Genomic DNA, 13,858 nt, shown 5'->3' on the forward strand with positions numbered 1-13,858 from the left:
CCTGCCTCCAGCTGTTTGCTTAGAAATTCTAGGGACAGTTAGGAGGCCTGCGTCTTGTGACCGTAGCGTACGTGTAGGTATGTGTGGCATGACCAAATCGGAAAGATAGGCATGAACAAGCCCATGTAATGCTTTGTATGTTAGCAGTAAAACCTTGAAATCAGCCCTTGCCTTAACAGGAAGCCAGTGTAGAGAGGCTAGCACTGGAGTAATATGATCCATTTTTTTGGTTCTAGTCGAGATTCTAGCAGCCATGTTTAACCCTAACTGAAGTTTATTTAGTGCTTTATCCGGTTAGCCGGAAAGTAGAGCATTGCAGTGGTCTAACCTAGAAGTGACAAAAGCATGGATGAATTTTTCTGCAAAATTTTTGGACAGAAAGTTTCAGATTTTTGCAATGTTACGTAGATGGAAAAAAGCTTTGTCTTTGAAACAGTCTTGATATGTTCGTCAAAAGAGAGATCAGGGTCCAGAGTAATGCCGAGGTCCTTCACCGTTTTATTTGAGACGACTGAACAACCATCAAGATTAATTGTCAGATTCAACAGAACATTTTTGTTTCTTGGGACCTAGAACATGCATCTCTGTTTTGTCTGAGTTTAAAAGTAGAACATTTGCAGCCATCCACTTCCTTATGTCTGAAACACAGGCTTCTAAGCTAGGGCAATTTTGGGCTTCACCATGTTTCATCGAAATGTACAGCTGTGTGTCATCCACATAGCAGTGAAAGTTAACATTGTGTTTCCGAATGACATCACCAAGAAGTCAAATATTTAGTGAAAACAATAGTGGTCCTAAAACTGAACCTTGAGGAACACCGACATTTACAGTTGACTTGTCAGAGGACAAACTGATATCTTTCTTTCAATTTGGGTTTCCAATCTCTCCAAAAGAATGATGTGATCGATGGTATCAAAAGCAGCACTAAGGTCTAGGAGCACGAGGACAGATGCAGAGCCTCGGTCTGACGCCATTAAAAGGTAATTTACCACCTTCACAAGTGCTGTCTCAGTGCTATGATGGGGTCTAAAACCAGACTGAAGCGTTTCGCATACATTGTTTGTCTTCAGGAAGGCAGTGAGTTGCTGTGCAACAGCTTTTACATTTTTTTTGAGAGGAATGGAAAATTCGATATAGGCCGATAGTTTTTTATATTTTCTGGGTCAAGGTTTGTCTTTTTCAAGAGAGGCTTTATTACTGCCACTTTTAGTGAGTTTGGTACACATCCGGTGGATAGAGAGCCGTTCATTATGTTCAACATAGGAGGGCCAAGCACAGGAAGCAGCTCTTTCAGTAGTTTAGTTGGTATAGGGTAGGTATGATAGGTATGAAGCTTGAAGGTTTAGAGGCCATGATTATTTTCATCATCGTGTCAAGAGATATAGTACTAAAACACTTGAGTGTCTCCCTTGATCCTAGGTCCTGGCAGAGTTGTGCAGACTGAGGACAACTGAGCTTTGGAGGAATACGCAGATTTAAATAGGAGTCTGTAATTTGCTTTCTAATGATCATGATCTTTTCCTCAAAGATATTCATGAATTTATCACTGCTGAAGTGAAAGCCATCCTCTCTTGGGGAGTGCTGCTTTTTAGTTAGCATTGCGACAGTATCAAAAATACATTTTGATTGTTCTTATTTCCCTCAATTAAGTTGGTCAAATAGGATGATCGAGCAGCAGTCGAGGACTCCTCGATACTGCACGGTACTGTCTTTCCGAGCTAGTCGCAAGATTTCCAACATGCTCAACTCATCCTCTTAGGTAAATAAATCAAAGGGTCCTTGGAGCGAACGATCCATCATATCAGAAATGGGGGAAAAAAAGGGGCCAGCACGAGCACCCACTTAGATATGAGTTGCAATTAAATCTTTGTTTGAATTTTCTTTCTGTCATAGCAACAATGTCACGTTTGTATACAGAGCTAAATTAGCAGTAGCTGCATTAAGGAGATTAGCCAACAATTACTCAGACTCTCTGGCCGACCAGAATATGGGTCAAGTCTACCATGGACGTGAATGGTGTATGAAACTCTCCCAGTTTCCTCCCAGACATCCTCCTAGGACATTAGACATACATTTATGACCTGTGTCAAGACAAGTAAAAGTGTACGACTATTTTTAGGACCCTTAACTTAACGTAAATACATCTTCATCTTACCCCATGACTGATTGTGCTGGTGGAGGATGGAAAAGTATGCCCCCTTGTCTGTCTGTGTATATATATATATGTATATAGCAGCCACAATAACCTGATTGTACTTAAACAAGAATAAGCTCCTTACAGCCTGCAGCAGTAAACATTCCTGACTTCCTCGTCAACCATGTCCAAGTACAGCAGAATGTCGTCAAAGGAATCCCACCCACACACGCATTTACGCACACACACGTCTCACTGGATCTAATGCAAGAACGTCCTACACAGCAATTTATTTGATTTTATACACATTACCAAAAAGTAGCAAAAACTAAAACAATCACTCCCATTGACATAGCCTGTTGGTAAGGAATCCAGATTTGTAAACATTCAATCTGTTCTTAAGTCATGATGATTAAGATATAAGTAACTGACTGTAAAGGGAATTTATTTATTCATGCTATAAGCACAGGTCAATGTTGTAAAGTGTTTATAAAACTGCTTATAGCACCTTTACAAACCCTTTATAAACCCTTAGGACATTAATGTAAAGTGTTCCCAATGGGTCGGTTATAGTAGAAGACATCAAGAATCCAGTAACAGTGAGATTCAAACAGACATTTGCTTACATTTTACCAGTTGAATAACAATGTGGTCTTTCTTTCAACTTCTAACTGAACATTTCAGACCAAATTCTGGTCTTTCTTTCAAAGTATAACTGACCCAAAAACAACAGTTGATTATGGAATGGTTTCAAACGGAAAGCATTGGACACATAGCTACTGTACTCGCATGTACAGAAATAAGTTCTGATCAACAGATTTTTAAAAAAGGCCCTAAAAGCAGTGTAACAATGGACAAATCTTTGAATTAAACTACATGCTAAACTTGTCTTACCAATGATCAGTTGCATTGGGAGTAAGTGAGTCTCAAAAAACAGCTGGTATGCTTTGACAAAGACAGATGATACAAAACACAAATACAACAATACTAAAAATCAAGTGTTTCATTTCACTGGGCGTTCCAACATTCAGTCCTAAATTCATCCAGAGCCCAGAGAGTTTTCTGGCTGGATTTACCAAGCAAGGGTCAGTCAGTCTCTGTTGTTTCCAGATCAAGGTTCCAACAAACACAGTTTTCTGTTTCTCGACTTGTTTGTTGAGCGTTCTCCCCTTGGCTCGGAGTAGTTAAAAGTCACCCTTTAGGCACCGAGTTAGGATCAGTTTTACCCTCCCAAAACAAATACAAACTGATCTTAGGTCAGTGACTATAGGGGCAGCTTTATAAGTGTATAGGGCTCTCAACCAGAGTTTCTGTTTTGTTTTGTTTTGTTTTGTTTGGTCAGTATACTTTTTCAGTCTCACGGGTTCCACACCACGGTTGCTGTGATTACTGCATGAAGACGTCGTCTGGCTCAATGTTGAACAGCTGGGAGCATGTTCATGAGTGACGTTCTAACGTTTACAGAATGGTCCGATAGAAATATATCTTGAGTACAGTATTCCTGGTCCATGTCTTCATGTTTACTGGGTTACTGCATAATGACATCAGGCTGGATGTTGAAGAGCAGGTCGTCGTTGCCCCTCCTGACCTCCAGCAGCAGGGCTGTCTCCTCCGTGAGTGCCCCTTGTAGATCAGCTGTGGTCAGCAGAGGACGGCCGTTCAGCTTCACGATGATGTCACCGTCTCGGATACCACCTCTGTGTGTAGAAAGGAGGATGAGGGTAAAAACACATTATTTTGAGATGAGGAAGGCTATAGTGCAAAGAGAGACACGTGGGTAAACATATTAAAAGTATGAAAGAGAGTGATAAATTACTCCTTTAAGAAAACCAAGAGATGTAATGAAATAGTCCATGCTAAATTTCCATACAAAGTCACCTTGACCCTTCTCAGGGAAACTATGCTATTTGCACAGTGTATGGTAGCTTTGACTGAGGCCACTTACTTCTGTGCAGGAGAGTGAGGCACCACTTCATGGACGTAGATCCCACTAGAGACATCAGGGAAGTCTGGGTTCTGCTGCTTCAGCTCCTCAACCAGCCTACACAAGACGAATTAGAAACGTCTGTCTTGGTTTAACACACTATTATTGGTAACTGTAGTATTGCACAGTGTCATTCTTGCATAAGACTTACGCTGGATTGATGGTGAGCATCTTTATTCCAATGAACCGTTTCTTCAATGATCTCACTTCTTTAAAAGAAAAAAACAATAATTTGCCTTTAACAAACATAATAATACATTATTTGCCTTTGTTGAATTATAATGTGATCATACCAGTAGCTAATAGCTGTCTGGCTATCTCAGACATAGTTACCTTTGCTCTGCTTGTCCATTGATTCGTTGAGGAAGAGTGTTGTCCTATCAGAGGGGAGGTGCGGGCCTACCTTTGCTCTGCTTGTCCATTGATTCCTTGAGGAAGCGTATGATCCTATCAGAAGGGATGGCGAAGGAGATCCCAGCAGCCACTTTCAGAGTGTTGATGCCAATCACCTCCCCGTCCTGGTGGCAGTCAGACAAACAACTTAACAGAGTGTTACGAATAGGAACTGGATCACAACTGATACCGATCACCTCCCCGTCCTGATGGCAGACAATACAGGGTGACAGGTTATTAGGGTTTTAGAACAGGGCTGGCTCCATTGAATTAAATAGAACACTACAATAGACATTAACATCCTGGTAACGTGACCAAAAAGATGGCCATCTTGGGATACTTTCATACTGGTGTATTTTTAAAAAAAAGCTCTATGGCTGTCTCACTACTGCCTCTACTCAATATCAATCACAGTGAAGATCGTGAAAAAGTGTTGGGGGCCCGACATAACACTTACCAAGTTAACTAGAGGTCCGCCTGAATTTCCATACTGAGAAAATATCAAAAACAATAAATCAATCAATTATTCAGTCAATCAATGGGATGTGCATGTAGTTGTCTGACAGCTAGACAGCCTTTTGAGTTGGTTATAAGTGAAGTCTGCTATAATTGCCCTTTAAATAAAGTTAAGCTAAATTGTATAGAATTGATTGTCTCACGTTGATGATGGCGTCCGTCTGTATATAGTCCATGTCAGAGTCTCTGATGCCCAGCTCCTTCCCGTCTCTCTGTGCAGTGCTCACGATCCCTGTGGTAACCGTGTTCTGGAGAGCGAAGGGGCTGCCAATGGCAACCACAAACTCACCAGGTCTAAGGTCGGCCGAGTGGCCTAGCAACAGCACCGGGAGCTTTTTCTGAGAGGGAGGAAGGGGATAGAAAGAGAGGGGTGACGGAGAGAAGCGTTAAAGGGGGGTAATTTGGGTGCCTCTTGTGTGTGTTTTTGCATATGGCAAGCGTTTGTACATTCAGTACACAGTTACAGTCACTAACCCTTCCAGATAATATGTGTCTTGAAGTCGCCTAGGCTATCTAACTTCTTTCGCCAATTAGCTTCAGCTGGTTGGTGTGCAACCTTGGCAAAGTTGGTTTGACATTGGATAGATAGCCTATCTCTGGGGCTAGTTAGGGACGATCAATAAACTTCACAATATTTTTATGTTGCACATCTTTTAGTTGTCTCATTAAATGCTTTCAATATTTGTATATTAATTATCCCTTTTAAAATTTGCAGTACATTTTGACACTAGAATACATGTTTCTGACTCATATCATGATGTGAGATTCAGAAATAGAGTTAAAGAGAGAGGGACCGGGCTGTGTAGGAATTCTTTGAGGTCTTTCTCACTGCTCATGCGTTTCCCTGTCTTTCTCTCTGTAGGCAGATCCATTGTTTTGGAGACTTTAGGGGCTTTCGTTGATTGAACACTTACGTAATATGGTTGACTGGCCCATCTTAAAATCCCCCTACTTATCCCTAAAGTGGTAGGGTCCGTGTCATAATCTATGCACCTGGGCCAAAAACATTCAGCTACACCCAGGGGTGAATTGAATTGAACTGTGTTTCACCACACCTGATTAATCCTATCACAAACAGGATATGACATCAGTCATAACTATTTGTGACCTCAGACATTCATGACATCCATCAAATAGCTATTCATCTCATTAACGTACAGGAATTCGCCCTGGGTTCTTTCTTTTCTTTGTTGTTTCTTTGTTCCTATTCCCCCTGTTTTTAACAGTCAGACCTTCTTATTGTAGAATACAATACAGCTATTATGTGAACCAGAACATAGTATTTGGACGGTTCCATTTGAAAAAATTCAGCGTCAGTCTTCCTCTAACCACAAACATTGTTGTCGCATATGTCTCATTACAATGAACAATAGGTCTAGAGATCTGACAATAGGCCTATGCATAAGAACATGCCTAAAACAAAAAAGCAGCATGTCTTTTGTCAGACTCTTACGCAATATCTAATTCAGAAAGTAAACAACCTTTCAATTCCAATTGGATTAGGAATTTCAGTGTACTTCCTGAATTGACTGGAATTGAAACGAAATTGACCCCAATCCTGAGACACACTCCTCTCACCAGTGGGTTGACTTTGATGGTGGCGATGTCTGACTTCTTATCGATGTCCTTGATGGTCGCTTCGTAGACGTCACCGTTGTGCATCTGGACCTTGAGATGCTGACGGCCCGACACAGGCCTGGTGCTGGAGACTACATGGGCGTTGGTCACTATCAAACCAGTGTCTGACATCACAAAGCCTGACCCACTGGACAGAGGGACATTCCGGCCGAACAGAGGGTGCCTGGGGGTCAAGAGGTCAATATAGAGCTCAAAAGAGGTCAAGATAGAACAACAACAAGACAAGAGTTTACTGTGATGGGTTTTGTGTTTATTGCTTCTGATGAGAGATTACATAACATCTACACTGTTGTGAAGTTACTACCTGTAAGTTATATGTGATAAAAATTATTATTTTTCTTCAACCATCATTACACATACTTTACAGACACAACACACACTGTAGTACGACATAAGATTGTGTGTGAGTCTGCCTACACAAACACACTGTACCTGAGGAAAAGTTCAATGTGGACAACAGCCGGCGCAATCTTCTCAACCACGTCAGCTATGAAGTTAAACTTGTACCTGGGACTGGTGGGGTGTGAAGTACCTATACTAGCGGGAAGAATTACTCATGTTAATAATATAAAAACTTGACTTTAAAAATAGCCACAAGAACAGCAACAACATTAAAATAGCAATAACACATTTTTTTTTAGTCCGACGAGTACAGGCTCTTAGGTGAACTTCCTTTGCAATACCCTTCAATATTTGTTTTCTATACTCCACCCCTTCCTACATGAAACCTCAGTAATTTGGTATAAAAACAGCTGGGTAGTTTCACCGGGCTGCGCTCCTTCAGGGCCATGAAAAAGCCTTAGTGGCCTGTGCATGAGTGTGTGTGTGTGTGTGCTTGTGTGTGTGGCGTGCTGCAGTAAACTAATGTTAATTACGGTCAGTTATTTCCAGCACATGGCGTTCGTTCTCCTCAGCTGACAGTGGTTTCCTGTGACTAGACTGCCTTGGCTATGTGTGTGTGCGTGTATGTGCATGCAAGTGTGCGTGCGTATGTGTGTGTGTGTGATCGCCTTGGCTCGTATAAACAATAAGGTTACACAGCTGATTTTAAAGAGCAGACAAACAACACACCCTGTCCTGGAACTAGCTGGCAGTGTACTAGTGACCTAAATATGAAAAGCATGATGTCCATTCAGTTACTCCTATTCATCTCATGCAGTGTTAGCAGGGCCAGGAGTTTTTCCTGCACAGATGACCTGCTCAGGAAAAACTTTCTATAACTACGGTCCAGAGTTTTTCTTAGTCAGGTCACATGGTCAGGGAAAAACTCCTGTCTCTAAATTTTAGACTCTACATGGCTCTACATTTTGGACCACAGGGCTCTACATCTGGCTCTACATTTTAGAACTATTCCCAACACATCCTATCCATTTGCTAATCAAATATTTGGCTATGGTCATCCTCCTAACCAATTGTAAATTGTTGGGTAAGGGAGTGTAGAATTAAACATGCAAGCAAAGGGGAATCTCAGAAGAGCATATTTCAGCACTAGGCTACAAATTGGCTCTCTTCAGTTGGCTAACCAAGCATTAGAAAACCAAACCAGTGGATGGCACAATCTTGACAGTAACCATGGAAAAACCCAACTCGACCATTATTCTAGCATGCTCCCAGATTTGTTTGTGCTGTTTTGTCAACAATAACCATATGAGAGTAGCAAAACATTACAAACAAATGTGGGACTACAGGCTACTATTATCCTGAGTGGTGGCCAAAAAGCTTTGAGATGACTCTGGAAAATGTGTTTTTTGATCGAAGAACAGTTTGAAGATACTAAACATGTCATTAGCCTGAAGGCCAGCCCATCCTAATGATAATGACAAGATAATGTTAGGTTTAGTCTAAAGTGGTAGTAGGCCTATCTGAAATAACTCAAGGATGACTTGTGTTGAAATACATGTTGTACGTTGAATGGGTTCATATGATGATATAGTATTTGACTGAAGTAAGAGTGAGTAATTATTTTGCCCAATTATTATGGCTGATCAAAAGATCCATTAGTGGAAAAAGATCAGAATTGGCCAGCCTGTTTAAACATAGCCATATAGACTGAGACATGAGAGGCAAGTGAAAGGTACGTGAGATCTGAGAAGTAAAAACAACATGTAAACAGTACTCCTCTCCTAGTACTACTTATAGATATCTCAACAATCCCACACTGTAATGCAGCACTGGCAATGATCCATTTAGTTAAAGGAAACTTAAGTAATTGGCCAATTATTGGAGAAATTCAGATAAAATGCCACCAATCACAAATCTTTATGTGTGAGTTCTCTACAAAGCCCTTCATTCTAATTGGCTCATGGATGATTTCGACCAATGAGCAGATCAGATTAGGTGCAGAAATCTCATCAGTCAGTCATCCTTATCCCTCTTCTTACGAACTCCATATACTCAGTCATATGAGCAGACATTGGTCTTTCAATCTTGGGTCATGGGTCTTTCAATTTTTCAAACACATCTATTGGTTCCATTGCACCAGGTAAGCCCAATCAAGCCCAATTGCACAGTCAAAATGATTTCAAATCGTAGTTGAACCCAAGTCTGCTACATGCTTTAAAAGTACCTCACACCATTAAGCCCTCTTGTGATCAAAGTCAAGACAAATCGGATATGCCATAATTTTTCATAGGCCTTCCTGCTTCCTGTAAAGTATCCTTAGGTAAACAGAGATGTCTATGCCACACATTACAATCCAATTCTGTTTCCCTCATTAGTGAGAAAGTATTATTTGGGTCAGGTCAAATAATTGCCCAATTTGAAAGGCCTATCTTTCAATGAATTCGGTGTACGAGAAACTATATCTTATTATTTTCATTCTACAAATACATTTATATTTTGAGGCTATTTACACAGAAAATTGGTATAAAACCTGTATAAACTCTATTTTTAATGATATGACAATATTTTAGGTTGATTATAATTCCATTACACAATTTCTAAGACATCACATGCCTAACTTTGATTTTCCTGCAAAAGTAAAAGCAAGGAATGCATTACGTATGCCTATAATGCCATTCATTTCAATTAAACTGGTTTTGGATTTCTCTCTGACCGAGATGGCTGCCATTTTTGCCCCATTATGGAACTTTGAGTTGATGACATATCCCCTCTAGTAATTTAATAGAATCTCTATGGTGGTACATTCTTTTAAACAAATGGTGGGTCTAATCCTGAATGCTGATGAGTTAAAATTGCATTCCAGCTGGAATAACTCAATGACTTGTGTGCAAATACACGTTGTAAGTTAAATGGGTTCATATGTTGGTATAGTATTAGACTGAATAATACCATATCATCATATGCTAATGTCATACACATATTCACTACCGTTCAAAAGTTTGGGGTCACTTAGAAATGTCCTTCTTGTTGAAAGAAAAGCACATTAAAATAACATCAAATTGATCAGAAATAGGGTGTAGATATTGTTAATGTTGTAAATGACTATTGTAGCTGGAAACGGCAGATTTTTAATGGAATATTTACATAGGCGTAAAAAGGCCCATTTTCGTCATCCATCACTTCTACGTTCCAATGGCACGTTGTGTTAGCTAATCCAACTTTATCCTTTTAAAAGGCTAATTGATCATTAGAAAACCCTTTTGCAATTATGTTAGCACAGCTGACAACTGTTGTTCTGATTAAAGAAGAAATAAAAATGGGCTTTCTTAGACTAGTTGAGTATCTGGAGCATCAGCATTAGTGAGTTCGATTACAGGCTCAAAATGGCTAGAAACAAAGACCTTTCTTCTGAAACTCGTCAGTCTATTCCTGTTCTGAGAAATTAAGGCCATTCCATGCGAGAAATGGCCAAGAAACTGAAGATCTCGTGCAATGCTGTGTACTACTCTCTTCACAGAACAGTGCAAACTGGCTCTAACCAGGATAGAAAGAGGAGTGGGAAGCCCCAGTGCACAACTGAGCAAGAGAACAAGTACATTAGAGGGTCCATAAAACACCGGTGTTAGTGCCCGTAAAACACCAGTCTCAACGTCAACAGTGAAGAGGCAACTCCGGAATGCTGGCCTTCTTGGCAGAGTTGCAAAGAAAAAGCCATAAAAATGGCCAATAAAAATAAAAGATTAAGATGGGCAAAAGAACACAGACACTGGACAAAGGAACTTTGCCTAGAAGGCCAGCATCCCGGAGTTTCTTTCAAAAACAAGGACATTTCTAAGTGAGCCCAAACTTTTGAACAGTAGTGTGTATAATATCATATACGGTTTGCAACATCCGTGCCAATATATCCTCCAAACACCGGCTTCTTGGGCATTATGAAGTGGCATTATGAAAACGTTCTGAATGGAAACCAAGGCAACTGTCACCTTTGGCCAGGAAATGCCTATAACCTCCTGAGACCCAGCAATTTTATGGTAAGTGTGTGTAATTGTGTAATTATCATATTTGTGAGTTTGACATTCAGATTTTTTCTATATGTAAATATCTCAGGAATAGTTTGGTGAGGTTACTGAGCAGTCCCAGCTAGCACATAACGTTCAGATAACCATGTGTTTCTTAGAGCTTGGTGAGAGCGTTGTTGTCCTATCGTTGTATTGCATTCAAACTTCCCCCAACATTCTCAGAATGGTCATTCTGGGAATGGTCTCTTAACTTGACAAAATAACGTTATTTTCTTGGTATTTTATTACTTTAACAGAACACTTCATAAAAGTTCAAAAATAGTTACATTATATAATTTTTTTGGTAATGTTCTAGGAACGTTTTCAAAACTGCTTTGACATTGTGTGAATTTCAATACTTCAGCATAACGTTTCCTACAGGTTTCCTTATGGTTCTATTTAAAGCAACGTTCTCAAATTTTTCCGAGAACATTAAGAAACAACGTTCTTCTGTGGGAATGTCAGTGCTTCAGCATAACCTTTCATACAGGTTTCCTGATGGTTCTATTTAAAGTCATGTTCTCAGAACATTCAGAGAACATTAAGAAACAACGTTCTTCTGTGGGAATATCAGTACTTCAGCATAGCGTTTTCTGCAGGTTCCCTTAATGTTATATTTAAAGTCGTGTTCTCAGAACATTTTAAGAAAACTTTCCATTAAAAAAAACACAAGAAAACATTAGTAACATTCAAAAAACTTTCTAAGAATGTTATTTAAAAACATATACATTCCGTTCTCAGCGTCAACAAAATTCTCTCTAACCTCTTATCTTGTTAAGTGTGTTCAGGTGTGTTGGCCGCACCCACTAACTAGCCGCACCTGATCTTAACGTTTCCTTTGAAATGGGTTCTGTTTGAAAAGACTAAAATGAACAGCTTTGTATAAGTTTAAAATAAACCATGGCATGCATTTTACCTAATGGCCACTACAATGCACACATACGATAACAATAATAATTTTGTTGTTTTTTCAGTTTTTTCACACTAAACGCTTTTGTTTTTGCTGGGTATTAGGAGGAAAAAAGAACACAGGAAAGGCTGATAAAAAAATAGACAGGAAAACAAACATTACATTCTGACAAGTGAACTCAGTCATTCAGTGGCTGGTCATTAGTTTCATCATGTGAGACTGTAATCTATAGGGAGTCTGGCTGAGAATAATGATGGTGATCAGTTTCGCTCCCCCAATCTTAAACTAAATGATTTGGAGAAACACAAACCTGGCCTCAGGTCAGTGTCTAGGGGCAAAGTTGTAGGGTTTAACTTTAATGACCCAGACAGTCTGCTGTCTTCCCCTATTGACAAAGGAGGTGTTTAGGGGTTGCTAATTATATTCCTCTAGCCTAGACTATATTTATGTCTCAAATGGCACCCTATTCCCTATATAGTGCATTGAGCCCCCCCCAAAAAGTAGTGCACTATATATAAACATGTATTAAATTATCCATCCATGTCTACTGCATGAAGTGCAACTGTGTTTGCAGCCTATACATTTCTGCTGTTACTGATTAATGTTGAGCTACAGTATGCCTGTATGTTGCAGCTGTTATTGTTGTTTTCTTTTTAGACACAAATGACTTACCTTTGTTATTGTTGATTTCGCATGGTCCCTTCTGGACCGAGGTGATGGCAGGCAGCCCCTGCTGCAGAGCCTTCCTACTCTGCGCCTTCAGCTGACACACGTTCCCATAGGTAACGCCGTCACTGCCGCAAACTTTGTGACCCAATTTGCACTGACAAAAGCCCTTGGCTAGCCGCTTTCCGGCCGGGTGCTTGCACTCGAGTCCATCACCGCAGGGTAGGTCATCTTTGCGCCCGCATGGGTCGCTTTCTCCCTGGGCGCAAACCAGGCAGCAGTTGCATCGGTCTGGAACGTACCCCATCGCGCAGCTAGGGCTGGGGCAAGTGCTCACGTCGCACCGCTCCGAGCATTTTGGGTTGGGCTCAGCCCCGACGAAGTTCACGATATAGTAAAGAACCGTAGCAAACAGTGGGACCTGCATCGTTTGCGATCAAGTGCAGTGGAGATATGAGAAAGTAAAAACTATAAAATAATAACAAATAATGTTAGGCTAAGTATTTACACAGTCATGTTCGTGGTAAAACGGTCGCCGGTCATTTGGGAAGATTGAACAACGAGCAACACTCCACACTTTTACGCATCTCTTTCACAAGACTGTCGACATACAATTACGCTTGCAGGGCAGACATCCGGGATTTTCTTAAAACGGAAAAGTTTTCAACTCATATGCAGCCGCCCGTGGTTGATCCAGATTAAATGGGAAACATTATCCCAAAGGAGTGGAAACTGATCCCAAATATGCCGTTATTGTGCGTCTAACCGATGCAATGGCTGGCGCTATATTTGCAATGTACACCAATGAGTCTCAGCACAGCAGTGCGGTGCCTTTTGTTTTTTCAGTTTTTTAAAGATCCAATATCATTCGTTGCGTCTGGTCTGGCTCTGCCCCTCCAAAGCGCAAGTGATCTTGACCAACCACCATGTCACAAGAGGACAACAATGGAAATAAATCCCAGCCTGTATTGTGTGTTATCTTCGATTATTTTATTTGTCTTTTTCAAGTTTTATGTGTGCTTGTTTTTAAAATCGTCGAATTAATAAACTAAGCCAAAGTAGCTCCGCAAAGTAGGAGGTCGTTGACAATAAAAACGCGACCCCAGGAGGCGGAGCGTTGGACCCTCTTGACCACGCATAACTCCTCGGTCTACTCTTTACCATATCTAGCATGAACGTTGTTGTCATCATACCTTGAGATGCATGACTTCGAAATT

At 40.5% G+C, this 13,858-nt stretch overlaps 2 protein-coding genes across 4 annotated transcripts in view; one reads left to right on the top strand and one right to left on the bottom strand.

Annotated features, from left to right (window-relative positions):
- Nucleotides 1–2,409: 2,409 nt before the first annotated feature.
- LOC112214548 (serine protease HTRA3-like) lies at nucleotides 2,410–13,750 on the bottom strand. Of its 3 annotated transcripts, none has more exons than XM_042298222.1 (9): nucleotides 12,648–13,727; nucleotides 7,098–7,197; nucleotides 6,606–6,828; nucleotides 5,171–5,365; nucleotides 4,969–5,001; nucleotides 4,522–4,717; nucleotides 4,270–4,327; nucleotides 4,080–4,175; nucleotides 2,410–3,831 (listed from the first exon to the last, which is right to left on the bottom strand). In XM_042298222.1, the coding sequence occupies exons 1-9, from the start codon at nucleotides 13,066–13,068 to the stop codon at nucleotides 3,663–3,665; spliced, it is 1,491 nt and encodes a 496-aa protein (XP_042154156.1). In that variant the 5' UTR covers nucleotides 13,069–13,727; the 3' UTR covers nucleotides 2,410–3,662. The 3 variants fall into 3 exon arrangements, 2 of the variants coding, with proteins under 2 accessions (XP_042154156.1, XP_042154157.1); XM_042298223.1 differs by having other exon boundaries at nucleotides 4,522–4,636; nucleotides 12,648–13,718; XR_006078928.1 differs by lacking the exon at nucleotides 2,410–3,831 and having other exon boundaries at nucleotides 4,103–4,175; nucleotides 4,452–4,717; nucleotides 12,648–13,750.
- LOC112214547 (uncharacterized protein DDB_G0271670-like) overlaps nucleotides 10,785–13,858 on the top strand; it is a 35,152-nt gene continuing 32,078 nt past the window's right edge. Inside the window, exon 1 of the mRNA XM_024373364.2 lies at nucleotides 10,785–11,038. The gene's annotated coding sequence lies outside the window, so the exon portion shown is untranslated. The remainder of the gene's footprint in view (nucleotides 11,039–13,858) is intronic.

Source organism: Oncorhynchus tshawytscha, linkage group LG15 (genome assembly GCF_018296145.1).
Source record: "Oncorhynchus tshawytscha isolate Ot180627B linkage group LG15, Otsh_v2.0, whole genome shotgun sequence".
NCBI classification, from domain to species: Eukaryota; Metazoa; Chordata; class Actinopteri; order Salmoniformes; family Salmonidae; genus Oncorhynchus; species Oncorhynchus tshawytscha.

Excerpts from the sequence above, each read along its gene's own strand:
- LOC112214548 (XM_042298222.1), bottom strand. The coding sequence starts at position 13,068 with ATGCAGGTCCCACTGTTTGCTACGGTTCTTTACTATATCGTGAACTTC. Across the intron at positions 5,366-6,605 it reads CCATCAAAGTCAACCCACTG|AAAAAGCTCCCGGTGCTGTT; the intron begins GTGAGAGGAGTG and ends CCTCCCTCTCAG. Across the intron at positions 3,832-4,079 it reads CCTCACTCTCCTGCACAGAA|AGGTGGTATCCGAGACGGTG; the intron begins GTAAGTGGCCTC and ends TTCTACACACAG.